At 44.8% G+C, this 18,909-nt stretch overlaps 2 protein-coding genes across 2 annotated transcripts in view; both read right to left on the bottom strand.

Moving 5' to 3' along the window:
- Nucleotides 1–429: 429 nt before the first annotated feature.
- On the bottom strand, nt 430–9,050 carry LOC118788384 (fatty acid 2-hydroxylase-like). The gene is made up of 7 exons (XM_036544360.1): nt 8,726–9,050; nt 5,769–5,858; nt 4,121–4,263; nt 3,549–3,649; nt 2,977–3,149; nt 2,271–2,523; nt 430–1,238 (listed from the first exon to the last, which is right to left on the bottom strand). Exons 1-7 carry the CDS (start codon nt 9,002–9,004, stop codon nt 1,159–1,161), a joined length of 1,119 nt encoding a protein of 372 aa, XP_036400253.1. The 5' UTR covers nt 9,005–9,050; the 3' UTR covers nt 430–1,158.
- Nucleotides 9,051–12,258: 3,208 nt separating this feature from the next.
- LOC118787739 (phosphatidylinositol 4-phosphate 3-kinase C2 domain-containing subunit alpha-like) overlaps nt 12,259–18,909 on the bottom strand; it is a 31,590-nt gene continuing 24,939 nt past the window's right edge. Inside the window, exons 22-33 of the mRNA XM_036543372.1 lie at nt 18,535–18,664; nt 17,984–18,120; nt 17,228–17,397; nt 16,641–16,797; nt 16,416–16,525; nt 15,830–16,037; nt 15,236–15,360; nt 15,010–15,127; nt 14,772–14,853; nt 13,992–14,101; nt 13,567–13,692; nt 12,259–13,476 (exon numbers count right to left, since the gene is read on the bottom strand). Coding sequence (XP_036399265.1) covers nt 13,294–13,476; nt 13,567–13,692; nt 13,992–14,101; nt 14,772–14,853; nt 15,010–15,127; nt 15,236–15,360; nt 15,830–16,037; nt 16,416–16,525; nt 16,641–16,797; nt 17,228–17,397; nt 17,984–18,120; nt 18,535–18,664 — 1,656 coding nt within the window. The 3' untranslated portion in view covers nt 12,259–13,293. The remainder of the gene's footprint in view (nt 13,477–13,566; nt 13,693–13,991; nt 14,102–14,771; nt 14,854–15,009; nt 15,128–15,235; nt 15,361–15,829; nt 16,038–16,415; nt 16,526–16,640; nt 16,798–17,227; nt 17,398–17,983; nt 18,121–18,534; nt 18,665–18,909) is intronic.

The raw sequence follows: 18,909 nt of genomic DNA, 5'->3' as shown, positions 1-18,909 counted from the left end.
TTAATGCCTTAATGGGACTATAAATATACAGTTAGAGTCTGTAATGTTCATATACACAAATTTGCCTTTTCAAAGTCACCTACTTTTAGACAGAAGTTTACAGCAGAAATCAAACACTGAGGTACCTTTCTCAAACCTCAATATGCTTGAATATAGTGTATTACCTGACAAAACTGTCATACAGTAAATATATTTTAATGGGCTCCTGGCTTCTCAGCTGTATCAGGTTGAGTGCAGTGTTGTAGGTCAGTGTTATGTGTGTGTTCATAGTCGTAAGTCTTTAGTGCAGTACCGCTGTGAATTACAGATTAATGGATATTAAAAAAACTGCACAGAGGTCATACCACACTGAGAAGGGTGGGGAAATTAACAACACACTCCAACTCCAGACATATACATTTATTTACAAAACATATACCTTGTTTTGGCACTGATATTTCAATATCAAAAGTTTATGAAACATATAGTAGGAAACAGACTTGGAAAAGTAGAAGAATATTTCTGGGTAAAGAACACATCCAACAATCCAATTCCCCCTTAATAAAGCTGATGTCTTTCTTGTACAGGGTATTGTATTTCCCTAACAAACTCTTCAGGAATAGCTGTATGACTTGGTCCAATCAGAGGCTAGGGGGTGTTGATGCAGGGTGGAGTAGGCGGTGATGCTGGTTTCAGCCAGATCAGGCAGGCCATCATTTTACCTGTTTGCAGATACTGAAGCTTGGAGCTACTTCACTACCTGCAAACAACTAGAATGTTTTGGTTCCACATTAGGTTAATACCAAGTTTATAGGCATAGATATGTGCCCTCATATATAAAAAAAACCCTAGGAAGTTGAGCAAGTTTTGCAGATGATCCTGTTGAGCATAGAACAGGAGCCAAGGACCTAGTACTCATCCACTTGTTGGTATTACACTGACTGTTAGTGGAGCACCCCCATGAGTCTCTCAGAGACACACATTGACAAATATTAATCTCTCTCTTCTCTTTAGATTTAATAAACCTCAATAAATCAAATAAATAAATATCAGTGTGTCAGATCCTGTGCTGGAAAGGGGAAATTCTCTCTCATTACTGGGGTTTAACACAGGAAGTGGAAGTGTGAAGGGAGAGGGGAGTGCTGAGTCCCCTCCTATCAGTCGGAGAGGCCCCTCATATCAGTCGGCCCTCTCTGTGGGCTCGTCCGGGATCGCAGTGTTGAAAGGGTGGTCCCACAACGTGGTGGTAATGCCAAAACCTGCAGGAGAGGAACAGACAGCTATAGGTTAGACAGGAGCACAGCAGAGCTAGAGACAGACCTGGCCGACATGACGTAACTCAACTGACATATGTACAGTACCAGTCAAAAATTTGGACACGCCTGATTAAGATAATGGGAAACATGCAGTCCAAGACATTTTGATCTAAAGGCTTGTGCTTAAATGCTAGAATTTGTTTCTTAGACAAATGTAAATAGTGAAGTTGATGCCTATGTATGAAGTTCTTTCCAAAAGAAATTATTTTTAAAAATATTTTTGAAGAATCAGGAATATATAAAGAAAATATAAGCTAGCTTTAATGTGTTTAACGGTTTTTTGGTCACTCCATAATTCCTTTTGTGTTGTTTCATAGTTTGATGCCTTTTTATTACTATTTTTCTAAAATGTGGAAAACAGTAAAAATAAAACCCTTCCATGAGTAGGTGTGTCCAAACTTTTGACTGGCGGTGTAGTTTAACAGATTACGGAGCCACAACAGATACACAAAACATTCATACAAAAGGAACTACACACACAGCTACATATAATACAAGCATGATGGAAGTAGACAGATTCAGGAAACAAATTTAAGTACTGAATGTTGTCTTTTGACTGGAACTGATAACATTTTTTTCAAATTGAAAATGAAATGATGATCATACAAGTTGTTATCAATATATTTCATCACTTCTTTTGAATGCAACTAGAGACATTTCTGTCAACCAGTGCAAGATAGCCCCACTACAGATAGAATCAAGGACAGAACCACTTTACATTACATTACATTACTGTCATTTAGCAGACGCTCTTACCCAGAGCAACTTACATAAATTACAATGTTTACATGTTATCCATTTATATAGCTGGGTATTTACTGAGGCAATTGTGGGTTATGTATCTTGCTCAAGTGTAGAGCAGCAGTGCCCCAACAGGGAATCAAACCAGCAACCTTTCAGTTATAAGCCCTGTTCCTTGCCACTATGCTGCGCTGCCGCCCAACTATACTACACTCCTGCAGTGCTGTCTCTTACCAGCTCTCTGGTGTTCGAAGTGGTGCTTGACGTGGTAGGCCTTGAGCTTGTGCATGTAGGAGCCTTGCTTGGGTGAGCCGTAGTGCAGGTAGTAGTGGATCAAGTCGTAAACCACGTAGCCACACAGCCCCCCCACAAACAGGGACTGGCTCACCCCCGCTGGGAAGATCTGGCTGAACAGGAGGTAGAATCCCCCGATGACGGGGGAGGCCAGCCCGGGAGGGAAGACCAGCCGGGCCCCGTCAAACGGGGACTGAAGCAGCGGACAGAGAAGGAGGGGGTCAAAGGTCAGACACTGCATGACGGCTGCTGATATTACATTACTGGCATTTAGCAGACGCTCTTTTGCAGACTGACTTACATAGGTTACAACTTTTCACACACTGGCCATTTATATAGCTGGATATTTATTGAGGCAATTCTGGGTTAATTGCCCTGCCCAAATGTACAACAGCAGGTGCAGGGATTTGAACTGGCAACCTTTTGGTTACGAGTCCTGCTCCTTACCACTATGCTACACTACCGCTCAAAACAACTGTGGCCTTAATGCAGCGTCTCAGACCTCTTGGCCACACTATTGTGTGTGGTCTCCTGGCAACTCAGTGGCTCTACTGTTGAAATTCTGTCTGCTCCCTCTCACCCAGACTCCAGAGGAATCGCAGCTGCTCCCTCTCTGCCCCCCCCCCCCCCCCCCCCCCCCACTCACCTTGTGATGCTGGCCATGCAGCAGGAAGTGCAGGGTGATGAGGTAATAGTTGTGGGCTGGCGGGCGCATGTGGAATAGGAAGCGGTGGATGCAGTACTCGATGAAGGTCCACATGAACATGCCCAGCAGGAAGAGGAAGGGGAAGCAGTACCAGTGGACTATGATGGAGTATTCTGGAGAGACGACGATAGAGGGATGCAGAGGGAAGGTGGACAGAATCAGGGGAAGGAGTGGGAAGGTGGAGAGTAAGATACAGGAGGAAGATAGAGGGATGGGAGAGAAAGAGTGAAGGGGAAGATAGGAGACCAAGAGGAAAAGAAAGAGGAAGGTGGGAGAGGGAGGAGTAGATGGAGAGAAGGAGGGAGAAGGAAATGGGGGGAGACAGAGAGAAGGAAGTAAGCACATTGGTCACATTAATAATAACAGCGGTGCTATATATGGAACTCCAGATGTCAGCGGAATCCTCTTTTAGCTCAGCTCAGAGTGTGAACAAGAAAAAATTCACATAAACGAGAGTGTGTGTGTGTGTGTGTGTGTGTGTGTTTGTCTGTTTCTGTGTGTCTGTCTGTTACCTTTGGTGAGGAATAGCCTGGTCTTTTCCTGTGCCAGGGTGGTGTAGCAGTACCAGCTGAGATACAACACCAGAGGCATCCAGACTAAAGGCACCATATACCTATAACACATACAACACCATGAAATACACAGGTACAGCACAGTGATACACACATATAACAAGGTGAAATTGCACCGATGCAGAACAGTGACAATCACACAATAGTAGTGTGTTAAAATACAGTGAAATGCAATGCATACAAAACATAATGTACTGTATACATTGTGTATTTATGTATATGTAATCTTATTTCCAATAGTCTAATCATCATCAGAATTGGCACAGTGGAACACAGCTATATGAATACAAAATTAAATCTTTATGTATTTTGTAAGACGGAAAAATAGCAGAAATACACAGAGCAGGGTGGTACAACAAGCTGAATAAGAAAAGGAATAAAAAACAAAATTCTAAGCATAGAACGTGTTTAAAATCTAGATTCAAATCAAAAATACATTTCCATATTAGAAAACAATGAAAGAAAAAAAATCAACGATGGCATAATAAAAACAGAACAATTGCAAGTCTCACCAGGATGTCTTGGTAGTGGCCTCCATCAGTTCGGACTGGAAGAAGCGAATGGGTCGGTCCACAGGTTGGTGGACCCAGGTATCGTACTTCTCCCCCAGGTGCCCCACCTGCCACGCCAGGGGCTTCTGCCAGTCCACCAGGTCCTGCAGACACCACCAGGGGGCAGCAGAGCAAAGGACTGAGAGTTACGGGGACACAGTACAGGTTTATCACCATCTTCTCTCCTGGCAGACAGTGTTGGTGAGGTAAACTTACAATGGCTCCAGCTTCCATACATGTGCTGCAACTTCATACAAGTAAATCATTTTGAACTTGAACTTGAAGGTGCAGAAGAAAGAGAGAGAGAGAGAGAGAGAGAGAGGCAGAGGACTGTCTTGTCAGACTGCAGCTCCTCCTCCTGCTGCATCAACATTCACCAGCAGAGGGAGCCTACCTCTGTACTTCTGACCCAGGAAGTCCAGGCATTTTGTGATGTCTTGTCAAAATGCCTCCACAAAAGATGCGATTTTCTTGAGCTTATCTCCAGCTCTGTGCTGTTTACACTATGTGTAAAGAATAACTAGACTTACATGTTGAGTATGTGTCTGTATGTGTGTGTGTCTGAGAGAGAAAGAGAGAGAGACAGAAAGAGAGTTCATTAAAAATTCATTGATTCATTAAGCTGTGTGTCTGAATGCCACAGTTTGAGGGACAGGGGACAGGAAGCATCCCCTGTCCTGTAAATGTATGTATGTATGTATGTATGTATGTATGTATTTAAATTTTTTGCAGTTTAATAGTTTAGTATATAAATCTGTATTTGGCTTTGGCAGTAGTGTACACCTGCATGTTATGATAATGAAGAGTGTCTGAATTTCAGAACAACAGAGAGAAAGAAAGAGAGAGCTATAAAGATAGAGAGAAAGAGAGAGGGTGATGCTCTAACTTGATTGGCAGGTACACTCTTCTTCTAGGTATGTGACGTTCATAGAAAAGCTGTAAATAAAAGGAGCTGAACAGTGCAGTGCCAATTCTCAGAACCCCAGGCAACAGACCACATTCCTGCTGTTTTCCACCTGAATTGCCCGCACATGCATACACACACACACACACACACACACACAAATGCACACCTACACAGGTGCACCCACTTACACACGTGCACACACACACACATAAGCACGTGCACACATGCTCCTGACGCTCCTTTGACCAAAAGGGTGGGACTTTGCCCCCGTAGCGGTTCTGACACAAACTATGACCTACTAGTAATCAGTAGTGATCTGTGCCGCTCACCCCATACGTGTCAGAAATAGACACACAGAGTGAAAACTAGGCTTGGCCTGTGTGTAGTACTGTGTGCAGATAAGGCGGAGCTGCCCGAGTGTTCACATTGGGAGTTAGTACTTGGGTGTTGGCGTTTCTGACACTGTTCTGATGTGCATGTTATTAAAGGACAGACGCAGGAAGTAAGTGGGAGCATGTGATTGGACAACAGGAATGCAGTGGAGAGAGACAGGTCAGATGGTATCCAGCCCAGTCCACACTGAGTACCCTGCCTGCCTCCAGCGTAGCTGGAGGATCATCCTATTTTGAAATCCTGCTCCTCCAGAACCGAGCCCACTGGGGCCTTTGGGTTAACGTGCTGCTCAGATTCATATCCTCTTACCGTCTGGAGATCCACTTTGCTGCAGCGGGTGGCCGGCATCTGTTCTTCCTCCTCTGTGTGTTCTGAGGCCTTCCTCCTCTTCCTCAGTGTCTGCAACACAATAGCAGAGGTTCCAGTACCACTGCATTCCAACAAGAGCACACCCTCAAAAGTCAAACAACCGATAACATTTCATCGAAAAACAGTGCCAGAACTATCTCACCAAACTATCAACATTCCTCTAAACAGATGAAAAAAAAGGATTAAGAAGCTAGACCAGGATAGGCTAGTATTCCTACTGCTCCAACTCATACAGTGCTCTGCGACCTGATCTTCTATGCCCCCACCTACTCTCTCTGCTCCTTCACTCCCTCCATTGGTGCGGTACAGCAGACTGCCTTATCTAATTCAGTTCCCTGGAAGTTACAAACTGGGCTCAAGACCTCAGTGATCCTTTAACTTAGACTCTCATCTTACTCCTGCAGACTGGTTTGTACCCAGCAGTAATCCACCTCTGTCAGTTCCTGCAGTAGCTTGCTCAGAGACGTCACACATCAGGACACTCCCATTTGGAAAGGGTCATGCTGTTAACATTTGGCCTTCGGCACAATGCACTTGCATTTCACTCATTCATTCATTCTGCACACTTAGATTTTACATAAAGTGCCTGACTGGTTATTGTCCTTTCAGTTATGTCAGGTCTCTAGGCAGGGGTAGGGAAAGGCAGGAAGGTAGAAATTTAGTTGTCAAGATTGGGTCATGGCTGATAAATGTAATCAACCCTGAGGCTGAACTATGAATATCTAGTTGATTCAACAGTAGGCCCAGCTGACACAGGGCGACCCTTTCCAGACCGCAAGGTAAATTTGCATTTACATTTATTTATTTGGCAGATGCTTTTATCCAAAGCGACTTACAAGTGAATACAAGTAAATATCCTATACTACATGTCTGGCGGATGGGCAGGCCACACCTGAGGTTCCATGAAGAGCACCCATGCCGAAGCTGCCTTGTGCCCCCCAGTGGTGAATCGTGCTCAGCACAGCAGGGTCACCCTCCACCCTCCAGTGTCTGGAGGACTCACCTCTTTAAATTATGCCTGGGCTTGACTAAATAAGATCTGTCCTGTTCAGTAGATCAGAAGGAAAAGTGCACCTCTAGGGTCACGTTGATGTGAATGATTATATGACAATTTTTTTGTACTTATGTATGCTCCTACTCTGCATCTGCACCCACTCAAACCTTGTGTACTGTAACACTGAATACAGCTCTGCGGGTGCTTCATCACTGTGAACACATGCCTGTGTGCAGTAACCTCATAGGGCGTTTATATGCAAGTACACTCATGCATACACAACTTACAGCACACTGGCATTAACAAATGCATTACCTATTGTAAGGACAAGGCCACTCTCTTAACATGGAAACAGCAGGTGAAAACATATCCAGGAACAAACACATGACTCTACAGCAGATGTAACTATAGTGACAGGATGAACACAGGAAGCAATTTAGGTGTAACTCAGTATGTAGGCGGACCAGGTGCTGTAAGTTAAGTGTTTAGGGTGGGGGTGACAGTAGTCACACTGGATGGAGAGCTCCTGCTTGAAGACCCTAGACGCTCTTTGAGCTGCCAGGCAACAAGGAGGGGGAGAATCCCACCCACCAGTCAGAACGTTCTGGGAGGAATAAGAGAAGAATGACCGAGCGGAAAATGAAGAAGAGGACGAGACTGAATCCTAGATGGATAGACAGCAAAGTTGCACTGTGTGGCGTAGTGGTTAAGAGCAGAGCTCGTAACCAAAAGGTTGCTGATTCAATCCCCCACTGGGGCACTACTATTGCGCCCTTGGGCAAGGAACTTATTCCAAAATTGCCTCAGTAAAATATCCATCTAGATAAATGGATAATATGTAAAAACGTAACTGGATAGGACTGTCTGCTAAATGACAATAATGTTATGTGTTGAGTCTGTGTATTCCCCTGGCAACACACCAGTGCACTTCAACAAAAGAGGCGCCAGCCTTGGGCACTGTGTCACTGAATTGAACCTGGCTAGGACGTGAGCCTAATCAGAGAGCTATGGAACATGCAAGAAATTCCTACACAGACAGCCCCATCAAAATAGCAGTCGGCTTTTCATCACTGAACAGTGAGTCTTCTACAGGGAGAAAATGCATAAATCTAAGGGATCATAATTTTAATATTTCAGTTCAACCTCCCCGGATTCAAGAGAGAGAGAGTCTTCCTGAAGGAGAAACACACAACACACCCCTCGGCTGCCAGGAATGTCAAAGGGGGCCAAGGCAGCAGTGTTCCACAGTGTTTTTCTTAGGGGCCAGTGTGACGAGTCAGGATGTTTTCAACAGATACCATTACAAACATGAAGGCTGTGCTGTTTTACCCAAGCTATCTTCCATCACACACAAACACACAGTAACCCTAAACAAAAACAAACAAACACACACCTACACACACACACACACACACACACACACACACACACACACACACACACACACACACACACACACACACACACACACACACACACACACACACACAGTGTAACATGACAGGCCTAGGTTAGCAGCACTGTAGAGCTTGATCTCATTTTGGAAGAGAACGGATTGTGCTTCTTATACCACACCAAGTGTCTACTACAATCGTGCAACAGCGCGATTAAATAACACTGGGCGATTACATTAATCACAAGAAAAGCTGCGTTGAAATTGTAACAGGTGTTGCACATGGTATTCTCTGACTATTTTTAACAAAGCTAGAACTATGAGATCGAACATTGCCCCCAAATGGTGGACTTTATGAGTGTACGCGTCGTTTCAGTCAGTTTGACCGCATAGAGACAAGAACTCTTCCTTCGAGCCAAGACGGATACAGAAACGGCGAAGCACTCTGGAATGCGCTTGTGTTAAATTTGCGCTTGTAAATATTTAGATAGTTTATTTAGTTAGGGTCACCTGTGTTGTTGTTGCGCTATTTCTGTCCACTTCACCAATGTAATATTGTTCCATCCAACGCCGGGCGTTCTCGGAGTGCCGGTGCGGCGGTCCGTCCAACGCTCCAGCGATGTCTGTTCCCGAGCGGCTTAAAATCAGAGTCTCCCCGCCCGGATGCAGTCGAAGAAATCCCGAAACATCGTAGACACGGGTCCCTAAAAGTACCCAACACGAGTCCTTCGTGCAATGTTGGGCCACCTCCTTCCGTGAGAAGACGCGAGGGGACAGCGAGGGAGTCATGAAGTCGGTGGCGCACGCATTTACAGGAGAACATACAGGTACAGGGTTTTTTTCGCTCTGCGATGGAGTTCAGACGGAGCATAGAGCAAAACACCTGTCCGTCTCATTTGCATGTCATGAATTATTCATCACGCACCTGACATATACCAAAACGCGGATTACGCATGTTATAGTAATTGTCTCGTTCTTGTCACGCTGACAGTATAATATTTGGATCCAGTTTATCAACTTAACCTGTAATATTTTGTGTAGGGTATTTTTGAAACTCCTACTTTGAAGAAGTAGGCTTTACAAATATGTGTGCTGCTTTCATGCTGTTGAGTTGTGGACACGTTTGTTGGTTTGCCGCTGTGGTTGTTAACGAAATTCGTTTCGCTTTTTTTCGGGTTCCTATAGCAAACAATTACCACAGCCTTCTTATAGATTATAATAGTAGTCAACAGTAGCGAGTTTTAGCCCCCTCTTTTATCGCATAATATAATCCTTCATTTATTAAACGGTTTATGGATTGGGAGCACACCTGCCTCGTTAGTTGTGTGATTCAATGCGTAATACTAAGTGCCTGGGACACCTTCAATGAAATGATCTGAATAACATTTATGTGGTGTATTTCAGAAATATGGAATCTTAGTAAAGTCAGTGAACCTTGAACAACAACAAAGTTTTATTATTCTTCAGTTACGGACACTCCGGTTTCTCTTTCAACCCGTGTCTTCACTAACTTAATCCCACGGGCTCAGTTTCACATTTTATTGGACTGGATATTTATTTTCATCAAAAGAAAAATGATGAAAGTTTAATTAACTGATATGTCTATCTACTCCCTCATGCCGTACCAAAATACTGATATTACCCCTAGATTGAGGTTCTTTGTGTGGTGTAACTGGCCCAGTTTGCACCTCTTAAAAAAAGAAGTTTATTTACTTTTTCAAGTAATCATATTTTAAATCCACCCGTCTTCATCTTCTTGACGCCAGGGTGCAGAGATTCACTGGTTAATTGCAAATTATTTTTTTAAAAAATATTGGAATAATTTCATCCCTTAAACATTAATATTTAAACCCAAAAACGTTAGCTCCCACGCGCGCTTAACCTATATCGGTTTATGCCCCCCTCCCCCAGCGTTGGCACAAAGATCAGATTTACGTCAGCTGATCTTGGGTCAGCGTGTAGAATCCATTCTACCCAGCATCCTGAAAGATTTCTCTGTTCAGTCACAAGTAACTTAGGAATCCATTCATGTCAAAGCCAATCGGAGACCAGTGTGCTGAGTGCTCGTTACAAAAAGAATTCACCCGCTAGAATTGCGTAATTCCCAAAGAATGCTGATCATCCGGTTTGTCCTTGTACCCCTACCGGTTGCTCCCGTACCGCGTAGATAAAAACTGAAGCTAAAGCTCGGGACATTGAATGGTTAAACGAGGTTTCATAATAAACGATCTGTAGTTTCTGTGGGAGGACCAATGTGTGGGTCACAAGGCAGTGATACCTGTGACCTCCTAGGCGTCACCTCTTCGAGTTCTCTGAGAGCGTGATTCGCTTGTTTAGTTAATATGCGCGTCTTTGTTCCGACCTGCTCGATTTGCTAACGACGATTCTCACGTCCTTCATCACTATGACAGCAGTAAGCAAAACCTGGAACGCGCCTTGAATAACTGCAAGAGAGCACACTCTCTCTGGCTAAAGTCCACCCTCAATTGTTCGTCCAAAAGGGAACTGTGCCTGACCTCCATCTACGGCTGCCCGTGTGATATTCACACCCTCCTCTAGGTGTCAGCAGTGGACAGAAAAATGAATTCAGGTTGCACAAGCGCCACTAGAACAAAAGTGATTGAATTGTATTCTTTTGAGCGCACATGAGGATGGCAGTGATGACAGAATAATCACTGGTAAAACGTGTCGGAGAGAACGCAGGCACAGTGGGTGGCTGTGTATCAGAGGTCAGGTTTCTGCTGAACACAGTTGAAAGACGCGTCATCCGGATTTCAGTGTCAAAATGACATGTTCTGCATGCCAGATTTAATTTGGTTGCTGCCGGATGGAAGCAGGAATTTTGCAGAGGGAGTCGTGAAAACGGGATCCATACGGAGAGGTCGTCAGAAAAGACAGGAGCATTAACTGTGTTACTGTGACACTGGATTTACACATTTTCCTGAAATACCAAATGAACCCCATTTTACTGAGTCACTGGATTAACACTGTGTACTGTAGAAAATCCCACTTTATAACAGCGGCCCTGGATTGACCCCATTTTTAATTATTGTGATCAACATTGTGAGATTAACACTGAGGAAGTAGATTAAAACTGGTACTTAAATATTGGATTAACACTGAGGAACTGAGGAACAGTGAATTAACAGTGTGGTACTGAGAGGCCCGGTTACCAGTAGTGGAGGACCTGGAAGAAGACAGGGCTGCTAAAGTGCTGGATAAACATGACAGGCAGACAGGAGGCTGAACTGCTGCAGGTCATAAAAATCTCCCTTCTAGTGCCACACTGTGGCGTTATGTGATACTACACCTAAATCAGGACAGGTCTTCCAAATTATTTTTTCTTTGCTGAAATCAATTTTCTTGAAAACATGCTTACCACACAAAACAGACTTCCATGCCCACAGTTTCTGCTTGCAGGTACAGCCAGTCCCAGGTGGTTTGAATGACCACTGACCAAGTGCCCATACAATAGCATTCCTCCGTATGATTTATAAACGTTTAACAGAGAAGAAACTCACACACGATGTTGTTCTTTTTAGAACTGAAGGTGATAAAATATCTTTTTTGATTCACACAAAAATAACCACCTGTTTTTTTTTGTTTGTTTTTTTTCTTCCAGTTCAATTATACTTTTGTTAAATTTTAAACAAGATGCGACCACATATGGAGGGTAATGTACATGACATTTAAAATATGTACTGGAGAGGTGGATACAGTTCAATCACCTACTGCATTCAGACTGGCCATGTTGTAGTAACACTACTGAAACTGTTTTTTTCCAAACATGAAGCAAATGTATAATCTGACAGGACTGCAATGTATGCTGTACGTTCTGTTAAAAAAGACACTACAATAGATAAGTTTGACAGTAAATTAGAGGTAACATTTATTTGGTTTTAAGAAAATATTCTTTACCAAAGCAAATCAGAGGTATGCATCTGGTCAGTTAAGTGGATGAATAATGCTTTTTTTATATTGAACTTCATTACAGAAATAAGAAATTCAATCTTATTAGAAACCTAGTTCAAAAACATTTCATGTAGGAAAAAAAGGCTTACAGTACACACTGATCTACTCAGGTTAAGATAACCAATTAAAAATAAATAACTGGCCATATTTATATAAATTCAGCATGTTTTTTTATACAGTCATTAAAAGAATGTAGTCACTCTTTTCTAATGTGTGATGCTGATAAGTTTCCACTTTGATATCCTCTTTTAAAATTCTTTTCCAAGAAAATACAATAATTTCTCTTCCAACTTTAGCTGTGTGCAGCTGAGCAGAAGCAGAAATCTCCCTGGCTTCAGAGCACCTGATTATTGTTGCCATTCCCTTTTGTCACAGTGCATCTGTAAGTTGTTATTTTACCACACACAGTTGAAATGTGTGGTGAGAAAGGAGTCGAAACGGCAGCATTAGAAGTCATGGTATCGTGCAGGTTTGAAGGCCGGCCTTATCGACTGGTAACGAGGAGGCCTGCTACTCCACTGCCACGGTGCTGGAAGAACTCTGGAAAACGTTTCACTCTGTGAGGTTTTAATTTCAACGATACACACTTGATCAAATAAACTGTATGCAGGTTGAGTGGATCCAGAAGATCAAGGTGAACTCAATCAAGGCTAACTCAATCAAGGCACCCTGTTTTGTCCCCTGAGGGAAGTGGTTTGTGACCTCCATTCTTTTGGCACATGATTTGGGAAGCAAACTAACTTACAGCGCCCCCTGCCGCCCCCCTCCCCCCTCCGCTCAGACATCACAAGCTCACAGGGAATTAATGCTTCCTATTTTTCTATGTAGAAAAAGGCATGTAAAAATGAGCTGTTTTACAAATACAGGTATGTATATATGCATATGTATTAATATATACACACTTTTTTTTTTTAAAGTAAGCCATTTTGGTCCTCTAATGTCAAATGTACAAAACGTTACAGCTTTTCTATATATTTTCTGAACACCTGGACTGCGCGCTTGCAGAGAACAGGACCTTGATTAGTGTCGGGGGGTGGAAGAGAATAAGAATAAGAGGTCTGTTGACTTTGGGAAAGACAGCGAAGGGTCCCCTGTGTGTGCAGAGTTTAGAAGTAGGGGACAGCGGTCAGCTTGTACCACTTGACAGTCTCTTTGCTCAAGTCAAAGTCCTTCAGGCTCAGAGTGACACCCCCTAGGTAGCAGTTCTCCCTCAGAGACTCCGCACTGAGCACGCTCAGCTGCAGGTCGCGCTGGCGCAGGGTCTCCTTGCTGTAGCCACTGTAGACCAGCTGGTGGGAGCAAGGAGAAGAGCGGCGGTTAAGTATTCAGCTGTTGACTCATTCCAGGTGTTTTGATTATCTGACGGAAAAAGCGCTCACCATTTCATTGAAGGTGGGGTTCCTGGTCTTCCTGGAGATCTTCGTTTTGCGTTTGGAGGTTTTGTGGGGGTCAGGGAGCAGATAGGTTTTCACATAAGGATTCGGGTCTGTCCCATCCTCTGACATCTATAAGGGGGTGGGGAATAAAATGAGTATCAGCTGGGCAAACTTGGCCGCAACTCATTTTCAGTTTGCGGGAGCTAACTACCGGAGTGAGCTACAAACGGGACTGAAATGACGCCATTTTATATCATTTTCTATTTTTACACACAGGGTCACAGCTCTGTTAAGTGACACTTCAACCTGCTGATCTGGATCTACTTGTTGTCTGATGTCGGTTTAGTTTCTGTGTTGCAAGCCTGAAACTCAGATAAAATGTCGGTTAAATAAAGGTTTAGTAAATTTCTGCGTAGGCAGGTACTCACCAGGTCTTTAATGTGCATCACCATGATAAACAGGGTGCTGTTCCTGTAGGATATGGACAGCTTCACCTCTCCCTCCACCCTCCCAGACGTGGGGCTCACTGGCATCGCCTCTGCACCAACAGTCACCACAAATCACCATACCATCTTATACAATGTGGATCGTTCAACCAAGAAGGTAAAAACAGCACAGCAATACAGTACAGTATTGAAAGAAACCCCCCGTTTCACTCTACAGATAAGACTGTGGAACAATATCAAAGGGTGAGAAATGTTTTTAAAATAAGCTAAAATGCAATACACAACCAACAGTAGAATTATTCTAGAATGATGATTCCTTCTTTGATGATACGCAATGGAACCAGAAGAGGGGCTGCCTTTCTACAGCGCAACAGTGGATTGGTGGAACAATTCCAGCTGGAACCAATCAGGGTAATGCTGTACAAAAATTTGATTTAGTCTGTTTCCTGAATACTGGTCCACTATGAACGGCCTAAACCTCAAATGACCCCACTGAGCAAGCCGGAAGTGACAATGGACAGTTAAGATTTCCGCGGTGGGAAGAAACATTCCCCTTAGGGTGGCAACTGACTGGGGGCCCACATGCCTCTCATAGCGGTAATGACTGATCCAGATGGGATTGAAATGAGCAAGACAGACAGACAGCGGATGTTACCATGTACTTTGGATCTGCGACAGAAGGGTGTGATGCAACCGTTGCTAGTGCTGAAAAGAAACCAGTCATTTTCATGCAGCAGGACAGAGAGGGTTCCCGTGACCCACCTGGAGGTCTGGACATCCCCTCAAACCCTTCCGTCTTGTCGTCTCTGGCGTTGGGGTGGAAGAACGTGTATATGATATCGCACTACATAAAGAGAGCAGAAGGGGGAGCTAAGTGGAAAGACCATGATGAAGCATCATACCATGATCCACAGTCAATGTGGGCTTTGTCTGTACTGAATGATGAGCATTCCTGTCAACCCTTGAAGACTCAAAGGCCACCGTGAGTGAGGTCACTCACCTGGGCCACCTCGGCTGAGCTCCTCATCAGGCTGTGCAGGTAGCTGTTGAGCTCCACCTTCCTTTTGGCCGCCACGTCCTTGATGTGGGTCCTCCCCAGCACCATTTTGTTGGGGAACCTACGATGTAGAGAGGGGGAGGAGTGAGATTACCTCAATGCTCAGCTGTCACAGAAGAACATGGCGGCTTCTATACGTGTGGAGCTCTGAGGTCACAAAGGATCGTACCCTGGCAGCTTCCACAGAGGGAAGAGGATGCTCAGCTTGTTGTGCAGCTCCTGGAACTCGTCGAAAGTGCGGAACACGAACTGGGCCTCCGTCTGGCCCTCCCTCAGGACTCTCACCACGTAAGTCTACAGTCATCACAGAGGAAAGGAAACAAATAAGCTCTGTTCTCTGTGTAGTATATCACTCACAAGGTCCTCACAGGTGTGACTCATGTAATGCTTCTTTTTAACCAAAAACAAAAAAGACCAGTAAGTATTTACTATCAAGGACTCTTCTCACTGGTAAAATTGTACAGAGCAGTCTCTGTACAACCTCTGATTTCAGTCAAATATATCTCAAAGTCAAGTGTTGTGGAGCAGCCATGAGAGAGTGATGCTCTATAGATTTTCTAAGGAGTTGGGCTACCATGTATTGTCAATCACTGCATCTTAGGAACCAGTCAAAAGACAGCGCTGTCTGTAGCATAACACTGCTTTGTTCAGACCAGTAAATCACTGGTAACACTAGTGACTCCACGCCCGCTGGTGTTCGTCAGGCCCCGCTCCCTCAGTGCTGTTGTGGGGCTGACTTGGTGGGAGGGGGCACAGAACTCACGTAGTGCTTGTCCGGGTTGTATCTCTTCTGGTAGGTGAAGACGGAGGCCTCGCGGATGCGCCCGTCCTGCTTCAGCGTGTAGGTCTTGGGGGAGAAGGACAGGATCGGCTCGTCGTTGGAGGGCAGGCCGGAGAAGCGTAGCTGGGCCAGGTTGTGGATGAAGAAGTTGAACTTGGTGGCCACGCTGCCCAGGCTGGACTCTATCAGCCTGAAATGAGGGCGGGTCACACAGCTCATCAGCCACAGGCCAGCTGGGACCAAGTGTGGAACAAGGCTACTTGTTACTGGCTATTATGCAGCTAAACAAGAGTTAACCAGGGATAAACTGAACACATGGTGACTTAAATCTACATTAATCATAGGTGACTAGAGAGGACAGTTTTTAATCAGGTCTTAAAAATGAGATAATACTGAGAAGTTCTTCAGCAAGAATGGCAGTTTCCCTTTTAAAAATTGACCATAGATGCCACACATTCACTAATGCTACCTTGTCATAGCTCATAATCACATTAAATCATGATTTCCGTCAGTACATATAGTAAATGTTTGTCACAATTATTAGAGAATGAATTATGCAGGGCAGAACCTGGTGAAGGAAATGGTGGCCTCTGCGTCAGTAGCCTGGGGTTGCAGAGCTTCATAGACGTATTTCAGGTCCTGAGCGCCCGTGAGCTCCGGCAAGCCTGACGATGTCATCTGCCAGTCACACACGCAGACACACACACACACACAGCCATTAATTTATCGCTGACTCAACACAATCTGACTGCAGCTCTCCGCCACCTTACGAAGGGGAGCTTCAGTGTTTTACCAGTGACAGCAGGTTGAGGAAGAGGCCGGAGTGCTTGCGGATCAGGTTGTAGGCCTGAGAGCAGAGGTCCACGAACAGCTGGAAGCGGCTGGTGGGTCTCTCTCCGCCGTTGATGACGTACGCCATGTCTGAGGTCAGCACGAAAGGGGCGCGGTCCCTGAGGCAAAGCACAAAGGGCGACAGTCATTAAGTGGGGACAGTCATTAAGCACATGCCAACAGCACTGCAACTGATTATTCTGGACCTCTGTGACTGAATGCAACAATGTGAATTAAATCCAGATATATATGAATCACTCTTAAAAACTCTTCCTGGTGCCTGCATTGTGTCAAATTTTGACTTGTATACCTCTTCTCTAAAAGAACTAATTTCAGGTTCTAATATGCTAGATCTATTTATTAAATCGTAACATAAATCATACTTACCACAATGATCATAATAATCACCTGTATTAAACTTATAATATGTGATGCTAATATATCAGGTAATCACCTAAAGATAACAAATTGGAACATGAACACCACACCCTCAACTGGCATCAGGATTCGCCTGAATAAACGGTGTCAGAGGGACCTGGGTTCTCGTACCTCTTGAAGCTCCCGAACATCTGCGCGTGGCCCAGGAACTTGCCGAAGTCGATGTGGAACATGTGGCCGCTGGTGCGCAGCATGATGTTGTCGTTGTGGCGGTCGCAGATGCCCAGCACGTAGGTGGCCACGCAGCAGCCCGCGCACGAGTAGATGAAGTTCTCTGATGCCTGAGAGGCGACAGGAGAGCGGGGGGTGGTGTGGTTAGCGCCACCGTGGGGCGGCGAGTGTGCGCGGGCGGCCGGTTCCTTTCACCTGACCGTCACTGGGATTGTGACACCTGATGCGCATGTGTTTACACTGATGGATTTTCAGGACTGACCTTACCTTTCCTGATTTACCATTAGACAACAACCTATGCAAGTACAGCAAACTTTGTTTTTTCTTCAGCATTACTGTCTTGAAATTGTGCACGTCTTACTTTACATTACATTATTGCAATTTAGCCGACACTCTTATCCAGAGCAACGTACATAGGTTACAATTTTTGCATGTTATCCATTTATACAGCTGGATATTTACTGAGGCAATTGTGGGTTAAGTACCTTGCCCAAGGGTAATGGCAGCAGTATCTCAGTGGGGAATTGAACCAGCAACTTTTTGGTTATGTGCCCTGCTCCTTACTACTGTGCTACACGGATGCATCTAACAGATGCAAATTATCAGATGAGTTTCGGTGATACACTGATTGAACCTGGATTTCTGACAGACAGAGCCAACACAGTGTTTGTGAATGGCTGAGATGTGCTTCCTCACCTTCTCGTACTCCTCCTCACCAGGGTTGTACTTGCGCAGCCACTCTGCCAGGGGCTTGTCCTTGAAGGAGCCCGTCACCCCGTACTCCACCTGGATCTTCCGCAGGGTGTCGGAGGCCGGGACCAGCTCCACCATGCCTGTGGGAGGGGGGCAGAGGGGGGCATCAGAACTGAAAGAGAGACAATAATCTGGGCAAGAGGCCACAGAGGCCCTTATGATTGAAATACGATTACAGAATGAGTCAGGTGTATTACCCGGAAAAATTAGAACATGAATTGTCTGGCTTTGCTGACTGAAATTGGAGCCTGAGCCAGTTCTTGAACTTTGATTGTACCCCGAGCACTGTCGGGCTACTCTTGCTGAAATGTGATCGGCGCCTGAGATAATTCTTGACTCTGCTTGTTGAAACATGATTGTACTGTGAGCGGTGTCAGGCTAATCTTGTTTAAATGTGACCGGAGCATTAGCTACCCCTGGATTTGCAGGTTTAAAGGTGTTTGAAGAGTGAGCTTTTCACACCTTTGCTGGCCGATTGGTGCACGCGATCTCACCTCTGTCCTTGCCAGTGGAGATGCACTTGAAGTTGACGATGCGCAGGTCCAGGCCCTCCTGCAGCCAGATCCGGTCCATGATTCGGATCATTTGCAGTGCCAGCATGTCCTGCCTCAGGTCCTCCCCCACCTGTCACTCACACACAGGACACACCCACACACTCAGAAACTCCAACCCGAACACCACTGTAAACCACCTTCCCCACATGCCAGGCTACTGGGAATTTCAGGACAGATAACAAAATCCTTCCTCTTAGAAAATTCAACCCTTCAATTTCAGTTATTGACATGAAATTGCATGGACTGTACAGTATGAAAACAGCTGTTGTAATTTTGTTTATCTGCCACCAGAGGGAGCAAATGGATATAACACTG

The sequence above is a fragment of the Megalops cyprinoides genome, chromosome 13, assembly GCF_013368585.1.
Source record: "Megalops cyprinoides isolate fMegCyp1 chromosome 13, fMegCyp1.pri, whole genome shotgun sequence".
Taxonomy (NCBI): Eukaryota; Metazoa; Chordata; class Actinopteri; order Elopiformes; family Megalopidae; genus Megalops; species Megalops cyprinoides.
This window is presented reverse-complemented; position numbering and strand designations above follow the sequence as displayed.